At 35.8% G+C, this 19770-nt stretch overlaps 4 protein-coding genes across 4 annotated transcripts; 2 read left to right on the top strand and 2 right to left on the bottom strand.

Moving 5' to 3' along the window:
- Positions 1 to 549: 549 nt before the first annotated feature.
- On the bottom strand, positions 550 to 2520 carry PHYBLDRAFT_145220 (hypothetical protein; the record flags this gene model as incomplete). The annotated part of the gene is made up of 1 exon (XM_018431391.1): positions 550 to 2520. One exon carries the CDS (start codon positions 2518 to 2520, stop codon positions 550 to 552), a length of 1971 nt encoding a protein of 656 aa, XP_018291791.1.
- Positions 2521 to 2645: 125 nt separating this feature from the next.
- Positions 2646 to 4262, bottom strand: PHYBLDRAFT_124755 (hypothetical protein; the record flags this gene model as incomplete). The annotated part of the gene is made up of 6 exons (XM_018429008.1): positions 2646 to 2986; positions 3090 to 3411; positions 3478 to 3553; positions 3650 to 3844; positions 3896 to 3942; positions 4049 to 4262. The coding sequence occupies 6 exons, from the start codon at positions 4260 to 4262 to the stop codon at positions 2830 to 2832; spliced, it is 1011 nt and encodes a 336-aa protein (XP_018291790.1). The 3' UTR covers positions 2646 to 2829.
- Positions 4263 to 5943: 1681 nt separating this feature from the next.
- PHYBLDRAFT_97111 (hypothetical protein) lies at positions 5944 to 8326 on the top strand (the record flags this gene model as incomplete). Its single annotated transcript, XM_018443999.1, has 5 exons — positions 5944 to 6238; positions 6322 to 6517; positions 6618 to 6839; positions 6995 to 7790; positions 7907 to 8326. Coding segments are annotated over 5 exons (1929 nt in total), but the record flags the coding sequence as incomplete, so codon positions are not given.
- A 1999-nt stretch (positions 8327 to 10325) lies between these two features.
- On the top strand, positions 10326 to 10884 carry PHYBLDRAFT_181341 (hypothetical protein). The gene is made up of 2 exons (XM_018438454.1): positions 10326 to 10405; positions 10538 to 10884. Exons 1-2 carry the CDS (start codon positions 10340 to 10342, stop codon positions 10790 to 10792), a joined length of 321 nt encoding a protein of 106 aa, XP_018291788.1. The 5' UTR covers positions 10326 to 10339; the 3' UTR covers positions 10793 to 10884.
- Positions 10885 to 19770: the final 8886 nt, after the last annotated feature.

The following is a 19770-nucleotide window of genomic DNA, read 5'->3' as shown; positions in this document are numbered from 1 at the left end:
TTATTACCATAGTGTATATAGTAACGAACTATCAATATGGTTAAATAAAATACTCTGTTTATCCTTAATAAAGAGAAATGAAATAAATAAAAATGAAAAAAAGAGAGTCTTGACCATAATCTCATAATAAGCTGTGATCTATAAGGCTTGTGCTAATTTGAAAAAATAAATAAAATTATTGTTGTCTAATTGTAAGATATTTGGTGTGTCTATGAAGTAACCCTTGGTCTTTGGACAGGTTCACCAGGAGGATGGGAACCGTTTATCTATTCATATGAAATAAAATATAGAATATAAAATATAAAAGGATATAAAAATAAAAAGGATATGGTTTGGATAAAAGCTAAGAAATCAAAGAAGAAGAAGAAGAAAGATACAAAAGTTGGGGAAATGTACAGCGAGATTTGAATAATAAAGAGGGGGAGGGTGGGCTTCTTTACTTAAGAGGGTTAGTTAGGCTCTTCTTTTTTTTGGATTTTTTTTAGGGTTGGTCAGACTAATGATGTTTGAAGAAACCTAACGGGAGGGAATATGATATCTTGGAAGGAATTATGAGGCAGCCCAGCCCTGATGACCCAAAAGGGCCATAAAATCCTCTGGACTGAGCGTTCCGAGTAAGTCAAGAGGTGCCTCTGTAGTGTCATTGATAGGAAGTGTAAGAGGAAGGGGAAGATGAGTTGGCTGTGGTGATGCAGTCATGGAACCTTGCAATAGGATATCTTCCATAGAAGGATCAAGCCATTCCATTGTCTCTGTTTTAACCTCAGTTGTATCAAAAGATAGCGTGTCAAAAGGATTTACATCAACATCATTATCAGGAGTCGCAAGATTGGATGAAGTGAAAGGCGCGTATGTCTTCGCACGCCCGTTCCCAGAGCCACCAATAAATCCAGTGCTCCAGGCTGGATGATAAGGGCGAGAACGCGGCAATGATGAAGACGAACACGAGGATGAAGGCTGGATAGTTAATTCGTCAGCAGAGGGTAAAGATTGAGCGGTAAATTGTTTTGGGGATGGTGCAGGACGAGGTGAGTAAGGCGAATAACGGCGGATGTGTTGTGGCGCCATCGGAGGAGATCCAATGTGGAGATTGTCGATAGACCGATTCAAAGAGCCAGTGGATCCAATTGATCCCGCAGGCGATCCTGGTACAAAGCTAGTCGAGTTTGGGACAGATGAAGGACCATCAACAGATGATGCATGTCCTATAGAGAGAGAACCGATGTAAGGAGAAGAAGGAGAAGAGGGGATGCCTTGGAAAGAGCGTGGGCGGGAGACGTCGGTCTGATGGTTAGACGCGGGCGGAGGCTGGGAGTGGCGCTGTGTTTTTGAGTGGCGAACGGCCTTGATTATATCACGCTCATCTTGCAACCTTTGCATTAATACGGCTTTTTTACCCGTAGCCGGCTTGCTTCTTTGCCGTAGCATTTCTTTGAGTTCTGACACAGTAATGTCTCCAAAGTCAGTTTTCACGAGCTGGTCATCCAGCCTACGCTGATGCTGCTCAGCATCAAACGGCTGAGCAGTATTGGCACGCTGTACTCTTTGAATCTGGATAGGCATTGTGCGGGATGGAAAAGAAGTAGCCAAGTGAGGCGACTGGGGATTCCCGCTCCCATCTTTGGGAGGCGAGAAAGATCTTCCTCGCTCAGGGGTTTCTAATTGACTTCTCTCCTCCATTTCTGATGTTGCTATCTGCGGCATGGTACTAATACTACCGGAAACAGAATTTGTACTAGCTAGTGTTGATGGCAACGATGGCAACGATGATGACGATATTGTTGCTGCCACCGACTTTTGGCCCCCAGATGGTTTGCGTCCATTACCGTAACTCACTCTGAAACGTGCCTGAAGTTCATTGAATCTACGTTGATGATCAATTTTTGCCGAAAGACCCTTATCAATCTCAACAGAAGAAGTAGAAGAAGAAGAAACAGGAATTATTTGTGAAATTGGGCGTGTTATCTTTCGAGGGCTGGAGGAACTGGGTTCCCTCCACTGTTTTGTGCTTGTAGAGGGAGCAACAGTAGGCGAGGGTGAGAGCGAAGGTGAAGTGTGAGAAAAAAACTGACTTTGGTATTGATGCTTATATGGTTGTGGTTGTGGTTGGGGTTGGTATTCATGTTGGTATTGATGTTGATGTTGATGTTGATGTTGCTCTTGAAAATCGAGCCTGGCGGTCAAATTTGATCGTAACGAGGGGTCATAGTGCCTTTCTTCTTCTACGCCACATCCTTGTTGATCTCTGAGCTCTACTTCTTTTTTGCCTTGAAGAAGCTGTTGTTGGCGAACATAAGTAGGGTCTGAAAGCAGAATTGCTTGGTGTTCATTATTCTCTGTACTGTCAAAGGGTTGTACCACCAATTCTCGGTTTGTGTTAACCAATGACTCATAGTCTACCCCTGCTGAATCAATGTCGGAATGACCTATGTTGATATCATTCGAGTCAAACAAGAAGTAGTCGTGTGGGGAGGAGTCAAAGGATGGGCGGTCATCATGGTTCATCGTATAGTAGTCCATGGCAATTACTGTTGAACCGCGCAGTTTATTTTTTTCTTTCCTTTCCTTATAGATGATCCAGCAAATGAGGCATCCAAAGGTACAGAGTGGTATCTCACACTTTTTCTTTTTGAGCTCGTTTTTTTAGTTAAATAATAAAGAAGATTTGTTTTGTTTTTATCTATCAAAAAAGAAGAGAAAGAAGCAAAAAGAAGCACAGTGTATAGTGCTCTTCTAAAGAGAAAAAAAAAAGCGGGGCAAGTGTACGAGCGTGACGTAACGAGCATGACTCTAAAAATCAAGGTCCTTGTGGGGTTTGCTCGTTTGGTTTTACATGATAAGGGTAAAGAGTAAGAAGAAGCAGACAATTGTGACAAAGATCTTGATAATTAGCCATCGATTTGAGCTGATGTTTGTGTAATACTTCAGCAATTCTCTCTGAGCACCCATTACATGCATTTCAATGTCATCCGTATTTTGATCAATGCTATAAAAAAGAAGAAGAATAAAAACCGAGAAAGACACACACACATATATACATAAAGTGTTGAGTAGACAACAGTAATTGCGGAACATATCAATAATCCTACCGTTGTACGGTCTCTCGCTGTTCTGCAACCATTGTGGCCAATTGTTGGAAGATACCTCCCAACTCGGCAATCGTACTCTCAATACTTTCGATAGCTGTGGACCGATGATCAATGTATCGATCTTGTTCCAGAACCATCATTTGTTCCTGCTGTTGTTGAGGCGTGAGCATCGGAATGCCCAACGACAATGTGGATTCTGGCTCATCCTGAGGAACATATCCTCCATTGTTGTTGCCGATACCACTACCTCCTATTGATGCTACCGGTGTCTGCGTTCGTTCGTTGTTGGGGCGCCGACGTGATTTTAAGAGCGGTGAATTGGCTAGAAAGGATGTCGAACCCGCATAAGTCACTACTTCTGCTTCAGTCTGTCTCCTTTGTCCTTTACCCAGAGCAGGCGGCCCAGACTGCTCTGCTGCAGAGAACAGGAACTGATCCCGCTTATCTTTTGTCATCTTCATATTCTATTTACACAAATATGAAATAGCCACAAAACTTCATCAGAATTGCCACAATTATACGAAGCCCCCAATTCCCCATCCATAATCTCATCTACTTACTTCAGTCCGAATCTCCAATACATCCTTAAAACTCATAGAAGTGTCTGCCAGCTTACTTTGCAATGTAATGACTACATTTGAAGTATGCTCAGATGCCTGCTTCGATGACTGCTTCTGACGCTTGGTATAGTCTTGGAGCATTGCAATCTGTCGATTAAGTTTGGCAATGTCTTGTTTGATAATAAACGTCAATTCCTAAACCTATCCATCAGTCCTTCTGTTTTCTGGATTGGCCAGATTACTTACGCCAATCTCCACTGGCTTATCGTCAAACAACGTCTTTCGTTTGGCCACTACAACCTATTAGTACACATCATATTTTCCTCTCTCTGTTTTTTTTTTCATTATTGGCTAGCTATCTACCTATCTATTTTGCGTGCATATATGAAACTTACTTACATTTAGTAAGTTTCTCAAGTTTTCCGGCTGTACTAGTGATGTTTCGACTAATTTCTGCTGCCATCAGAGAAAATTCACTGCGAGAGGCTTGCTGTCCACTGGGAGATGGAGACTGGATGAGAGACCGACGTTCGAGAGCATTGGGCACGTGGCTACGAGAGCGTATTCTGTCTGCAATTGCATGGAATTCGTTTGTACGGTCCTTAAATGTCATTTCACTCTCTTTGTTTGTATTGGCTTAATATCTGTATCTATATGTATTTATATTATATTATGATATAACTTCTTGTTAGGTGGTTGGTTGGGTAAGAAAAGGAAATAATAATTAATGAATAATAATAATAAAAAAGAGAGAGCCGAGTGCTTGGGTAAAAAAAAAGGTCAGTTTTCTTTTTGTTCCAAAAAATTACGAGATGGAGGGCAGTCATGGCCATTTTTGAACTGCCACGTAGCAACTTTTTTTCTTTCTTTCTTTCTTTTGCGACTAAGAAATTTCTAGTAATAATCGCGTAAAATATAAAGATGTCCAATAAAATTTCTGTTTGCTCCTTTTTTTGCGTTATGATTTAAAATGAGATCAAATGCCTTGTCAGTATTTTAGACCAAATTTCTACGAGTATACACTAATGCAAGTCCAAATCTTGTCACTATAGCGTAATGCTTATAGTGTAGGGTTTTGGATCGTGAGGTTGCGTGTTCTAATACAAGTCCACATTCTCTTTATTAAAATGATTTTATTATAATAAAAAATAATATTTATGGATCGTTAATGACCAAATATAATAATTGGACTCTGCATAAAAAAGTCATTTTTAGGTAGTTTGGTAAAATTTAAATGTCGGCTCCCTAGAATTATTGTTCTTGATAGAGCACATTTGTCTAGACTGAAATGGCTTTAAGAGGGAACAAATGATCTATGGGAATAGTGTACTATACTTTTGAACCTGTTCTTTAAACCAATATGCCAAACCAAGATGCTAGGCTGGGATGTTAAACCAGATATTGTAAGAGATATATAAAAAAAAACGTTAATGAACTTTATGTATGACCGAATGTCCTACAAAATACAACATCTGGTTATGGTTGTTCTTAAACTTCCATAGGCTTATTACCAAGTAGTTTGGCTTGGGATTTCTAATGTAGTAAGCTAGAAAAAGAGACAAGGAAATTGAATGATAGATTATTCCAAGACGATATTTTATCTGATGGTTAAAGAATAATAATAAAAATATAAAATTCGGTGGGTAAAATTCATTCGGAAAATCTAATTTATTTATGTTTACAAAGCTTCTTTTCCTTCTTTTTTTGCTTGGGTTAAATTCTGCATGTTGACCAAGACAATGTGACGGTGTGCAAACCATTTTTTTTTTAAATTTTCTCGGCCAAACTATCACAGCCTTAATTTTGGTAGCATTTCCTAATACACATAGGTTTCTCTTTCTCTATTTTCATTTGCCTACATAGTAATTTAACTTGCTGTTTGCTAGTCTGTGGTGCATTTTATTATATTACATTGCGGTGTGCTGTAATGTGGGTTTACTGTGAACAAGCATTCTGTCCATGTCAAATTTTAGCTTAATGTAAAGTTCTTTATGGGTTTTAATTTGAGGCTCTTTCATTTAAAAGGGTTAAAGGGTCATTTTTGTGGATAGACAATTGAAGGGTCCTTGACCTTTTTTTTTCATTTTCGTTCATCGTTTTTTAGTCATTCTATTTATACTAATATGTATGTACATATATATACATATTATAGAAATGAAAAACTAAAACCAAAGCTAAAACATAAGAAAAGTGCGGGGTTTGGGTTTGACAACATGAGATTGTCACATGAAATGTGATTTGTATTTGTGGGCATCTATCAAGCCTTTAAATATATCAACAATCCTTATTCCCACTCCTCTTCTCCCCTTTTCTTGCTCTTTCCTTTTTGTATTTTCACAATGGCTCCTGCTACATATTCCTTTCAGGACACACTTCCGCGTCTCCCAATACCCTCACTCAAGAACAGTTGTGACCTTTACCTCCGCACTCTTGTACCTCTCCTCACTCCCCAAGAGTATGCTAACACAGAGCGCATCGTAACTGAGTTCCAGACCAGTGAACTTGCTCAATCCCTCCAACAACGACTCGTTGATCTCGACCAAAAGTCGCCTTACAACTGGCTTGAAGATAATTTCTGGTTAAACAAAGGTAAACCTATCTACAGTACCATCAGTGCCAAATAGATTAATAACAGCAAAACTTAATCAAATACTTCTTTCTTTTTTGTGCAGCATATCTTGAATGGCGTGAACCTGTGATGGTCAACAGCAACTGGTACATCCTTGGTCAGGATGACGCCAACCACCCCAAGGAATTATTGGCCAATAACGCCAAGTCGGTTGCCCCTGGAGAATTCACTCGTTTCCAGATTCGCAGAGCTGCTCACATGGTTTTACGCGGTGTTCACTACAAAGAAATTATTGACAGGTAAATATATATATATATATATATGAGAAAAACTACTCCTTGCAAAAAAAGGGAGGAAAGAAAGGGAAGGAACTATAACTAACATCTTGTGCCTGATTAGACAGGAACTTCCTGTTGAGATGATGAAAGGTAACAAGGCGCAATGCATGTGGCAGTACAGTCGTATCTTCGGTGTTACGCGTGTACCCCTTCCCCACTGTGATTCAGTATTACAAGGCGATGCTTCAAAGCTCCGTCACATCATAGTCGTTGTTCGCGACCAATTGTTCAACCTGGAAGTTTATGATCAAAACGGTCCAAAATCTGTTGATGCATTAGAGAAGTATGGATAAATAGAAAGAAAGAGTTGATAATTTTGTGGTTAATAGAAAGGCCACCACTAATATATATATATGTATATATATATTCATGAAACAGTATTAACCAAAGCTTCTTTTTTTCTTAAAAAAAACTATTACACCCACTACTTCACTTTAGGGATTTGTTGAACATTGTTACATATGTACAGAACCTTCAGCAACTGGATGCCGCTATTCCTCTGTTGACCAGCTGGGACCGTGACAACTGGGCTGTGGCTCGAAACCATTTGTTGACCATCGATCCTTCCCATCGTGTAAACACCCAGATAATTGAGACTAGTTTGTTTGGTCTTGCCCTCGACGATTACAGCCACGGAGACGCTCTTTCTGATCGCACACGTTCTATGTTCTGTGGAAACCAGGGTATTGGAAACGGACACAACCGTTGGTTTGATAAATCATTTTTGCTTATTGTCGACAGCAGCGGAAAGTGCGGTGTATCTGGAGAACACTCTCCTGCAGATGCGTTGACTGTGAGCTTTACATTTGATCACATGCTCATGGAGACCTGTCCTGGTCCATTCGATCCTAGTGTTATTAGCAAGGCTACTACACCAGCAACAGCCAACTTGTCCGCTGTTAACCACCTTCGCTGGAAATCTGACGCCAAACTAATCCAATGTCTGGCAGATGCTCAAATAGCAGCCGATGCCGTTGCCTCAAAATCCGACTCGGATGTCCTTATATTTACTGAATTTGGTAACGACTGGGTTAAGAAGGTTGGACGCGTTCCTCCAGATGCTTTTTACCAAATGGCTCTTCAATTGGCCTATTTCCGTACTCACAACACTGTCGTACCTACCTACGAGTCTGGTTCTACTCGAAAATACCTTCATGGTCGCACAGAAACCATTAGATCCTGCAGCACTGACAGCAAACGCTTTGTCGAAGCATTTGTTAACCCTTCTGTTGATGTAAGTTTCACACACCTGTACACACAAAAAGAAAAATGGATAAAGATTTGGTTGCTTAGTTTATTTATTTATTCGCTAACTTTTAAAATTATGTTGTGTTTATTGAATAGAACAAGACCAAGTATGAGCTTCTGCAAAAAGCTGCCGTTGCCCATCGCGACTACACCATGATCGCAAGTGATGGTTACGGTTGCGATCGTCATCTGATGGCCCTCCGTATTTTGAACGCTGACCACCAGATGCTGTCCAAATCCGGAAAGTTTGAGGATGTACCAATGCACCCCATATTTAAGGATCCTGCATATGCCAACTCTCAGACCTGGTTGTTGAGTACATCAAGCTTGCATGCCGGCGTGCGTCTCATGGGTACTGGATTTGGTGCTGTATACCCTGATGGCTATGGCATCAACTACATGCCTGCTCCTAAACTCATCAAATTCGGTATTGAATCCAAACGTGGTGCCAAGAGTGTGTCAACCAAGGAATTTGCAGAAAACATCCGACAGGCGCTGCGGGACCTCAGAGTACTTTGCGAAGATGTTAACGTGAATCCCAAAGCTCGTCTTTAAATCAAAAAAAAATTACACGAATATTCCTACAAAGAAAATAGTCTTGTACCCACATCTTTTACCCTACCCATAATATCAAGATGTGTTTATAAAAGAGAAGCTTATTGTTATTAGTATTATTATTATTATTATTATTACTATGATATTTTTATAGTTACATTTCCATTTTAACCTTGGAAATTTAGATTATTATTTTTTTGTCGTTTAATAAAAAGAAATTATTATTAATATTAATTGGTGTGGACAGACTAAAAGTTCAAAAAAAGTTCAAAATACATATTTAGATAAAATTGTGCATATAATCCCGTCTCTATCATTAAGTGAGAACCTTTTATTGCGAGTCTTTCTAGACCTCTCATTATATGGCACATCTTCATAAAAAATGCTTCTCTTCTCAATCCTAGTGACAATGGAAGAAAACTAGCTAATTAGAGTCGATTAAAAAATTTACCCTTTTTTTGCCCTTTTTTTTGGTGGTTTAAAAAAAAGGGCAAAAAAAGGGTAAAATTAATTAAAACTCTCGACCAATGATATGATTTACAGTTTTGCTCTTTTTTTGCCCTTTTTGGACTTTTGGTCTGTCCACACCAATTATTAATACAAGTTTAGATATTGTATTTTTACTGAAAGCTATGAGACGCACGATTGGTAGAGTGCATGGCTTAATACAATTATCATCAAGAAGTAAGTGTGTTAAAATCACTGATTTGTAAGCTTTTTAGTAATATATACATAAAAAAATTATAAACTATATAAAGCTATTCAATGATTACTCATTCTTCTACTGTGATTATTTCTAAATATAAATATACCAAGCTTTGATAGGGTAACATGTCATAGCAAGATATGGACAGAGAGATTATGAGTAACGAGTATGAGGATTTTTGTGTGTATCACTATATATTTTATTTTATTTATTTATTTATTTATTTATTTTTTAAAAAAAAGGAAGATTGGTGGGAACGGAGGATTGATAATCGTTTGTTATTGTGGCGGATGAGCACCTTTTTTTTGTATAGTTTATTGGAAAGCAAATCAAAGCGAATGAGCACTGGTTTGCTTCGGTTTGGTTTTCTTGACATGGCTATTTTTATTTTGGCCAATCAAAAGTTTTATTTGATGCCTAATCAACTCTAAACACACATGGCCAATCATAGTAGATTATTCAGTCATTATCGGTTTCTTCAGCTCATCAAGGCTTGTGTTTCGACGTCACATTACCAATCACACTCTGCATTTTTTTTTAAAAAAAAAAATTCAATCTAAGCTATTTGAAATAAGGTTTGTGTCAAAATATAGCCAATGTCGCAAGTTCTCTATATTTTTTGCGATACGATCACCACCGTACCTGAAGAGGGAATTCTGGTCACGATTCTCTTTCAGGACCTAGAGCCAAAAGTAAAATAAGAATTGGGATACGACAAGGAAGTATATTGATATACATCTTGCTGTGTAAAGAATTAGTAACAGACTGGTTGATATTTGCTTAGTACATGTATTATAGTCTAATAAAAACAAAATATTAAACAATATATATGTATATATTTTATATTGTAAATTTGCTTTGACTTTTATGTATTGATTAGTTATCAAGCTAAATTTTATCAAGTCTTGTATGTTTCATATATATATATATAAATAAAATAAGCTTAAAACTCTAATGGAAATCCTCCCGGATCTCAATACAAAGCCGAGCATTTTCTAAAGTGTAATGATATTAATATTAATAAAAAAAATGCCTTATTTAACCCGATGTGATTTCCTAGGTAAACTGTATTTTTATGAGATCGAATCATCGTCATCATCATCATAATAATAATAATAATAATAAAAAGTGTGCGTATATAAAATAATATTTAAATATCCGATATATTGACTAAGCACTTTGTATTCTCAGTTAAATCCAAATGATATAAATACCATCTAAAGTCGCGTTCCTCCTTTCTTTTTCTTAATATATTTTTCATCTAAACAACAAAAATGGCTATTACCGGACACCCCACCTCCCTTGACCAGTACAACGAGTTGATCAAGAACAACAAGCTCGTAAGTATTTGCTATAGCCATACACGCATACATAGAGAATAAAAATGATAAGAAAAATGTTAAATGAGATTTCATAAATACATTTTCCAAACCTATTCTAATCTATATCTATTCTATTAATACCACTATTAGGTTGCTGTTGACTTCCACGCCGTCTGGTGCGGTCCCTGCAAGGTTATCGGCCCCAAGTTCGAGAAGCTTTCTGACACCTACACCGATATCGTCTTTGCCAAGATTGACGTTGAGGAGGTTCCCGATGTCGCTTCCGATGTCAACATCCGCGCTATGCCCACTTTCTTGTTCTACAAGGATGGCCAGAAGGTCGGCGAGGTTATTGGTGCCAGTCTCCCCAAGCTTGAGGAGCAGCTCAAGGCTTTGATTGCTTAAACATATCTCTTGTACAATATCAGTTTTGTAAAAACAAACAAAAAATTACAAAAAGTCTTATAAATATATATACATACATACAAATCACAAAAATCTTGACAGGGAGAGGGAGCAGAGGCTTAAGGTTTAAGAGGATTAATGCCAACTAAAGCGATAAGATAATATGATGGGGGTCTATTGTTGATTTTGAGTGAGTTCAGGTTTATACTTTGCAAAAAAAAAATGAAAGGTAGATTCTGTGGATATTTCACGTGACGAAATCAAAATGAAAAAAGATGGATTTTTTCTTGACAAAGTACGTGGGAAGTGTTTTGGCGTGACTCACTTTTCGAGTATACTCTCTCTCTCTCTCTCCACTCCACAAAAAATAAAGGGAAATGTGCTTGTTGGAAAATTGGTTATGCATTTCATTTCACCGTTATCTTTTAATTTCTAAATGAAATGAATTCATGATCTCAATTTGGTGGTTATCAGTAGATAAGCGAAACCACTACTTCCAAAATCAACTCTCTTATAGTTAGCTAGATAACTAGCTCATACCAAGGAAACTATATATATGTTTTGTTTTCTCCTTCTTTTCTTCTTCTTTTCTTCTTCTTTTTATTAATTAATTAGTTAGTTAATTAATATCAGTGATTGTGCCTAAAATATCAAAGTAAAACCAACTCAGAGCTTGGTTGAGACAAGTTTTAAATTAGACGTGTTATCTAATAGAAAAATCATGATTGCTAAAAACAAGAACTTTATTGGGTGGGGTCTGTTGATCTGGCCCACCTTTGGCATTGTTGACCACCCGTTTGAACTAGAGTCAAAGAAATAAGAAGGAAAAGGAAAATTGAATCGAATCAATTAAACACTTTGAACTCTTTTTTCGAATTTATACAATTTCGACTACTGACAGTAAACCCATACCGAGAAACAGGTTATAAAAGTTAGGCAAGCCCGACAGCAGCAAGAAATTGCACCTGAATATGGGGAAACCATGTCCCAACAATATTTCAATAACACTTTTCACTACATTAGAATACAATAGGTCTGTCAACTCAATACCACACTTCTACAATTTTGGCATGTCCTCTCTCAACCCGGAATGTATAGTCATTAACCTGCATGAAATCGTCAACACTCATAAGCTTGAGATGATCTTTATATCGCAATCCTCGGGCACAATGGGCCTGATCACAAGAAAAATATGAACCTAGTAAAATTCTTTTTAGGTACTTTTAGGTGCTCATTAGAGTCGGTTCAAAGCAATAACCAAAGGAATCGTCGTAAAAAACAAGATGATAAGAATCATCGCCTGGGATCTCGAAGGATAACTTTCTCATTAGAGTTCACGTTTACAACACACTAAACTCTGTGCCGCACAAACCCAGATATTCAGGCTCCTATTAAATATGCTTTTCATCTCTTCGGCAAAGTTGCTCACATCCGGCTGTATTAATTACACGGTGGTGGGTTAGCTATGTGGCGTAAATGTCTAACTTGGCGACAAGAAAATAAATAGGAATAATGTAAAGAAAAAACTTTATCGGGGAGCACATATAAGGATCTATTTAATTACTTTGGGTCACTTCCACAGCTGCCGATGACACTTCTAAAATTCACTGCGACGAGGGATACAAAAAAATATTAATGGATGAAATCCACCTATCTGGTCTGGTACCTTTGGCAACCGCAAGATTGAGTCTCGGCCAAAATCTATGCCTTTATATTAAAGATACTGACGCAAGGAGAGACACTTTAACGTTATATACCCGACCCAACCAAAACTTTTTACGAGGTATTATAATTGTGGTGAGACTGGACGCATCACCAAAAAAAAAATTCCCAATTCCTCTACTTGTTCTCCAAGAAACATACCCGCCCTAATCAATCTGATTCAATAAAAATATGCTTCCAGGCCCATATGTACCTATGGAGATTACACTGTAGTGTAGTATCTTTCTCTTTAAAAAAAAACTCCTCTTTTTTCTCTTCCTCACGCGCATATGTTATCTGATAAACAGAGCTCTTATCGTCAATATCTTTCATACCGATTAACGACTAGATCAATTCGTAGCAATAGTTGTATATGCTCCAAGTTAACCACGCGAGCAATTATCTTTCTATTCAAGTATACTTGTTCAATGTATACTATTACGCATAATATTTCATAAATCTACTTCTTTTATGAAGTCTATGGTAAGATAGTACTAAATCTATTAATATAAAAAAAAACAATAATAATAAAACATATCTTGCTATTTATCTTGATCCACTTATACTTTTGTTCCCGTATCTATTCGCATAAAATTATTTATCCCCTGATTTATAACAATTCTTCGCAATACTCATAGGCATACTTCTTGGTATATCTTTCTGTTTCCTTAAAATTTTCAAATAGTATTCTCACTGTTGGATAGTCTCGAGCGTGATCACAGTATCTTACTCTTTTTCTTATATTATTCATATTTTCCGCTTTGAACTCGTTGGTAGCTCTCTACCACATTTATTCTCGACAATGTTGCACTTACAATCCAACCCAACACTTGTCAGTCCTACCCAATAATAAACGGTTCTTCAATAACATAAAGAAACATTGTCGCACATTCTTATCCTTGGGGGGTTTTTTTTTATTAAAATTATATTTATCTGAGATGAATAGTGTGAATCTCTAACGTCATTACTATCATTCTTGCCGATAACATATTATCACTCTCACTCCTTGTGTGTGTATTTTTATAGATATATATGTGGTGCTCCTCAAATTGAATCACAAGCTTCTTGGGCACGGGAAAATCAAAAATCAAAATAAGGCGTTACCAAAAAAAAAAAGAAGATTCCTGATTGTTCAATGTAGTATCTTCCTTTGATACAGGTCCTTGGACATTTAGGTTACATATATTGGTTTCGATTTTTTTTACCATAAATTTATTCCGAAAGAGAATTATATACCATAAATCTCAAAATCCAATTCCTTTAGGTGTAAATATTACTAGTAACACACCTAGTTTTCTTTTGTGCTTGGTTTTCCTAATGATGTGGTATTTACATCTGCTTTGATTTTTCTGTATCTCATGAATCGAACATTAACTCAGCACATATCTTTAAATGGGTTTGCACACAGACTGTGTCTTGTTGAAGCTACACACATATCTTTGGGGGGAGTACCTTTTTTGTTGTTGTGTTGTGTTTCAAGAAAGTCGACACAAAATGTGAGCAATCGGATTAACTAAACCTCTTCTTTTTTTTTCTTTTCTACTTTATTTATAAATTTGATTATCGTAAATACCTTACGAGCAGTTCTTGTGTATCAGATTTTTATACTTATATATATATATATATGTGTGTGTGTGCGTAAAGAAACTGGATTTTAGGGATTGCTTTAATCTTAAATTGGAGTTAGAACGCTCCTCTGCCTCCATGGAGCTCATCTGGAATGTGTCACTTGAACCATATGGCTTAGACATCCAAAGAAAACCCGCCAAACAGAAAGATTCTCAAGAACGGACATGTAGCACATACTACTTCAAGAATTCGTACACCTGTTAACAAGAGTAACCATATATTCCCCTTAAAGCTCTATGGTTTCTATCAATGACAGGGTCACTTGTCACTGTGTAAAAAAAATCTAGATAGAATTAACTGCACGTTTATTTTCCCACTCTCAGTTATTCCAGGTACTCGATTCCTTTTGAGCTCTTGCTCAACATAAGAACAATACTTAATATATATATATATATATAATCAATTGTTTTTTTTTGACACAAGAACACAATTGACGCTGTGCTGGTCGATCTCGATCTTGCTCTTGCTCTTGGTGCTTGTCATGTCATAAATAAGCTCATACGATTTTACTAATCGACAGACTTGTGTAAATGATATTTAACGTTTGTTTTTTTTATTACCATTTACATTGAATTATAATGAGATGATGTGTTTGGTCACCAAAACATCATCCTAGACTTTACACCAATCTTTGTTTTTTTTTAAAAAAAAAAAGGTTTAAATTGAATATTGAATTGAATGGATTTTAACAATTTCAAGTATGTGTGTGTATATGTGTGTGTGTGCATGCACAGACTCGATTTTTATGTAGCTTTAATGAATGGTTTCTTGGCCAATGCATTAAATTCTGCAATCAACCCACTAATTTAACAAAAGTATTTAAAACCATTAGATTGGTTGGCTTACAGCTCCAGACCCGTACCTTTTTTTTTATGTCTAGGCCAATAGAATGTCACTTCTTTTTAACAGGGACGATTTATGGGATTCTAGATCATTTTTTTTCTATCAAGTAGATATGATAAATCTAGACCATTTCTCTTCTTATAACTAGTTTAACAAATTCACAATGATTTATACCGTAAAATTTATGGCTTTTATTAATTTTCCATTGGATCAAAAATAGTGTAAAAAATATAAAGTATGTACAGAAGAAGTACCTTCCTATTATATATGATAGAAATTCTGGTTATAATCTAACTATATGCTCTGTGCTTAAAACGATGTTTTATATTTTACCTTGCATACCTAAAAGAATACATACATATTTATCTTTTTGAAGCACTACGCTATTTATGAGTAACTATACCGAGTAATTGACTCCTTTTTATTAAATAAAAAAATGTATATCCGAGGTTTTGCTTTTTCATCACTAGAACTAGTCTTTTTTTTTGATAAAGTAGAAAGGAAAGAATATGAGCGAAAAAAACCCCCCAATCGCGATCCTTCAAATCTATTGAGATATCTGATTAGCGTACAAGTAATATTAACCAATAAATTTTATATCATACAAAAGCAAAAGCAAAAGCAAAAAACATAAAAACAAAAAACATAAATGGCTACTGTTAATCGCTTGTAGTGTTGTATTATTATTATTTCCCAGAAAATTTATAGTGTTTTCCTTGAGAAGTAAGAAAGACATGTCCATTTTTTATCAAGACTAGCTTCCATAGCTGTTAAAGACTTCTTTAAATTCAAGTTGAAGATATAGGTGTAGCCTATAGGCTGCATTTGTTCCCTTTATTTAATACCATAACCTGATAAGCAGCTCGCCCTCAGTTTTGCACTCAAGATGACTTTTCTGAATTAAAAACAAGATTTTATTTTATTTAGATATCAGTCTCAAGGTACCAAAACTAGGCTCAAGACATCTCACATTTGATAAAATCAACATGAGACTTTTTTTTAAAAATAAATAAATAAATAATAATTGCTAGTATTTTATCTTAAAATTGTTAGCAATTATTTTCCTGTAGTGCTATTATCGTCTTTGAAATCACCCTTCTTTTGTTTCCCGTGGCCTTTTTTTTAGCTTCGATTTAATCCGACGAGTAAGATTCTAATGAAGATACCTATAACGAATGGCTTAATAAGAAGAGAAATTAAGAGGTTTAATGTGGGAAATAAGTACAAAAGGCGGGTGATCGCCATGAAATAAGCCATACAAGGAATATGACTAGAATTTTTTCTTATGGCTTTCTTTTCTTCTTCTCTGTTTCTGTTTTCATGTATAACAAGGCCGGCTTGTCTTTTTGTCTCACTTAGAGGTACAAACAGAAGAAACCCTATCAACTGAGGCACTTGGAAACGTGTATCCGAACCCTATTTGAAAAATACTCAGCTTTTGTGAGTTCGTTTGGAATACACGGTTAAATTATATATATATACCTAGAAACGTGAATAATTATTGAAGGCTCAAAGATATACCAAAAAAAAAGTTACTTTTTTTTTACTTTTTTTACTTTGTATTCTTATTTCTCACAGCTGACACTTATTCAGGAAAAGGTGGACATGTCAAGGGATTAAATGGAGAATATTGATACTATGCCGGAGCTGTTTTTAGGAATAGATATATAAAGATAAAAGAAAGAAAGAAATAAAGAAAAAGGTTAATCTTTCGATAAATGTCACCAAGTTCTTCTTTTGTAGAATTTGTGGGTTTCAGGATTGTCTTTATTTGTAAATAGCATGTGGAGTTCCCGTATACCAAAGTCTTCTAAATATATATAATAATAATTTCCTATTATTTCTGTAAAGTTATTTATCACTATCATTAGAATTAAATATGTATTGTGAAATCCAATTATATACAAAGAAACGATCTAAATATCTCTTATTTGATTATCACACATATCATTTAAACATCTTGAAATGTAATAATTGCTTAATAACTATAGCTTTTATTTTCTTATACATTTTCATTAATCGTACTAATAACTAGCCAACTCCTGTCAAAAAAAAATCAAAGCAAAGAAATAGAGTGTCCGTGCTACAATCGCGCGTGCATAGGTATATACTTACACACACACACGCGCGAATATATTTTTATATATATACATCAAAGAGGTGTACCTACTATGGCCACGATTTTTGATCTGATTTGATTTGATTTGATTCAATTCAATTCAATTCGAGTGATTTTATTTCAGAAAAATAGCAATAATAAGCACCATCACTGGGGTTTAGCGTAGGACACTGTACTCTCAGACCATCATAGTACAACCACAAACTAAATTTTTCAATATACCACACAAACAGTGTATTCAAAAAGTAACATCACAGACATAAGGAATCAATATCGCCATTTCAAACGGTTTTCTTCTACCCTTTTTTTTATATAATTATTTATATTTTATCGAGTTAAATGGTTGTTGGGGGGTGAGGAACAGAACACCCAATTTATATATATACATTTGACCTTTAAAGTAAAAGGAGTGTGATTACTAGAAGTACAATACTAAAATTATAGGATTATATTATTAATGTTCAAAATAACAATATATCCTAGCTTCTTAGTATAATCAAAGACTCTATATTTTACTATACCCCCTTTTTCAAAGTATTTGTAATATATTCACTAATGATATTATGTTTCAAATTTATCAGATGGTTTGATTACGAAGGTGATTTAAAGCCATAACTGATAATCACAGATCATTTTTTTGTTCAGCTTTTTAGCTCTTTGATGTAAATTTAGTATTCTTGACAAATGAAGTATATCTCTTTGAAAATTCATTCATTCATTCATTCATTCGTGATTTATGATATATAATTTATAAGTGAAATGAGATAATTAAATGTATTGCAGTGAGGCTAATAAAACAACCACCCCAAGTTTTATAGATACATTCTTGTTTTTTCTTTTTCTTTAAGCTATATTATACACATAAACACACACAATTGTCAAATGGATCTGTGTCGTCTATTCTTCTTCTTATTCTTTTCAAATTTGTTGGGTACTTTATAAAGCTTGACTTTGGGCTTGATATACCCCTATTAAAAAGAAGAAGAAAAAGAAAGAGACCAAGGGATTATGATACCTATTTATGTATATTACCAACAAAACAATATTCTCACAGCACAAGGTCAGCAGGCAGTCGGTTTACTAGTGTGCATCATCGCACAGTTCCGTGGTTTCAAGTGAATTTACTTGTCTAGTTTACTGACGAAGAAAGTGATAACAATTTGTGATCAACAACAGTAATCAAGAAGAAGAAAAAAATTAAAGCTTGGGACATTAGATGAGTTGATTCAAACAGAATTGTCACCAAATTAATAAGGATAATAAGGAGGAATTTTCTTTGATTTGTGGTAATTGAGCAATGCACCAGATTCAAAATGTCCAACAAACTGTTTAGGATCGCAGTTTACAAAGTTGGACTAATATTAGCTTGTTCGTTTCTGCCAATGCTATTTAGTTTACGTTCCTTTTTTTTCTTGTCTTCTTTTCTTTCTAATTTAACCAAGTAATGACATTTAAGAGCACCTGAGAATAGGTGTCAGAAGCGTGGATTACTGTTTACACAATTCGTGACTCCAACTAACGTTGTCTCACTGAGATGTCTGCTGTTAATATATATAAATATAAATATGGTTTAAAATAGATTTTCCGTAAAAAGCGACACTGAGCACCTTCGTACAAAGAACCTAAATTTAATCCCAGGTTACACCATAAAATGTCTGTGGTGGAGGAGGTAAATAGGATCAATCGAACTAAAGCAATGAACCTCGTTGAATCTCAACAAGGACCGTGCAGATTAAACTTCCCCCAAGAACATCATATGAGGCTGGAGTACAACAAGTCTTTTGGCGGAGAAAACAGGAGATTGCGTTGATAAACATATACGCTTATATATATATGTGTATATATATTATTCTTTATAATGATTCTAAAGAAAAGAAAGGCATACTTTATACTTGTCCATTTGTAAACTTGTACGCTTTGTGCACTTGATCTTGGGCTATTAAAGCGGAATGTTAAGCAGAGTATAAAATAGCTGAAGATTTACTAGTGACACTTTGGGGGGAGTGGATGAGAAAGATGAAGAGAGGGGGGAGGGGAGGGGATGTTGGTGAATAAAGATGTCACAAAGATGAACAAATATGGAAAGCAGCACAAACCTCAGCACAAAGTGACCAGTGTAGATGTGTAAAAGAAACAAGTGAAGCTGTAGTCCTGGGTCATGTTTTACCTATAGGAATAACTTATAATTTACTTGCCTTTGCTAAAAAAGAAAAGTTTGTATCCTAGACTACCGTTATTAACATAATATATAAAAAAAAATAGAATTCTCAAATGATTATTCATTCAAAATATACATTTATTTTATGTCCTTCTTTTCGGTGAACTGAGCACAAAACCAAACGTAGATTTTCTCACATAAAATACACTTTAAGTTTCTCGATTTCAAACCATACGAACGAAAAAAAAAATACAAAAAAAAGAAAGGTCTTCAATTCCCTTGTCTTGCCTCGAACTCCATGCTATCCCGTACAACCAGCTGTGATGTGATCCATTACGGTGCAACAGGCGAGATAATGTCCCAATTAGAAGGTAGCATCTAGTCGCAGCATTCTTCATTCAGAAGGTTGTCCATTTCCCTTGTCAAAAACATTATTTCCCAAGAGGCCATCTCCCTCACACACACAAACCCCCCGGTTGAAGGGAACACAGAAACTGAAACCGTGTATTCTTTTCCATTTCAAGCCAC

Source organism: Phycomyces blakesleeanus (assembly GCF_001638985.1).
Source record: "Phycomyces blakesleeanus NRRL 1555(-) unplaced genomic scaffold PHYBLscaffold_10, whole genome shotgun sequence".
Classification (NCBI taxonomy): Eukaryota; Fungi; Mucoromycota; class Mucoromycetes; order Mucorales; family Phycomycetaceae; genus Phycomyces; species Phycomyces blakesleeanus.
Note: the sequence above shows the minus strand (reverse complement) of the source record. Positions and strands in the feature narration are given on the sequence as shown.

Excerpts from the sequence above, each read along its gene's own strand:
- PHYBLDRAFT_181341 (XM_018438454.1), top strand. The coding sequence starts at position 10,340 with ATGGCTATTACCGGACACCCCACCTCCCTTGACCAGTACAACGAGTTG. Across the intron at positions 10,406-10,537 it reads TGATCAAGAACAACAAGCTC|GTTGCTGTTGACTTCCACGC; the intron begins GTAAGTATTTGC and ends TACCACTATTAG.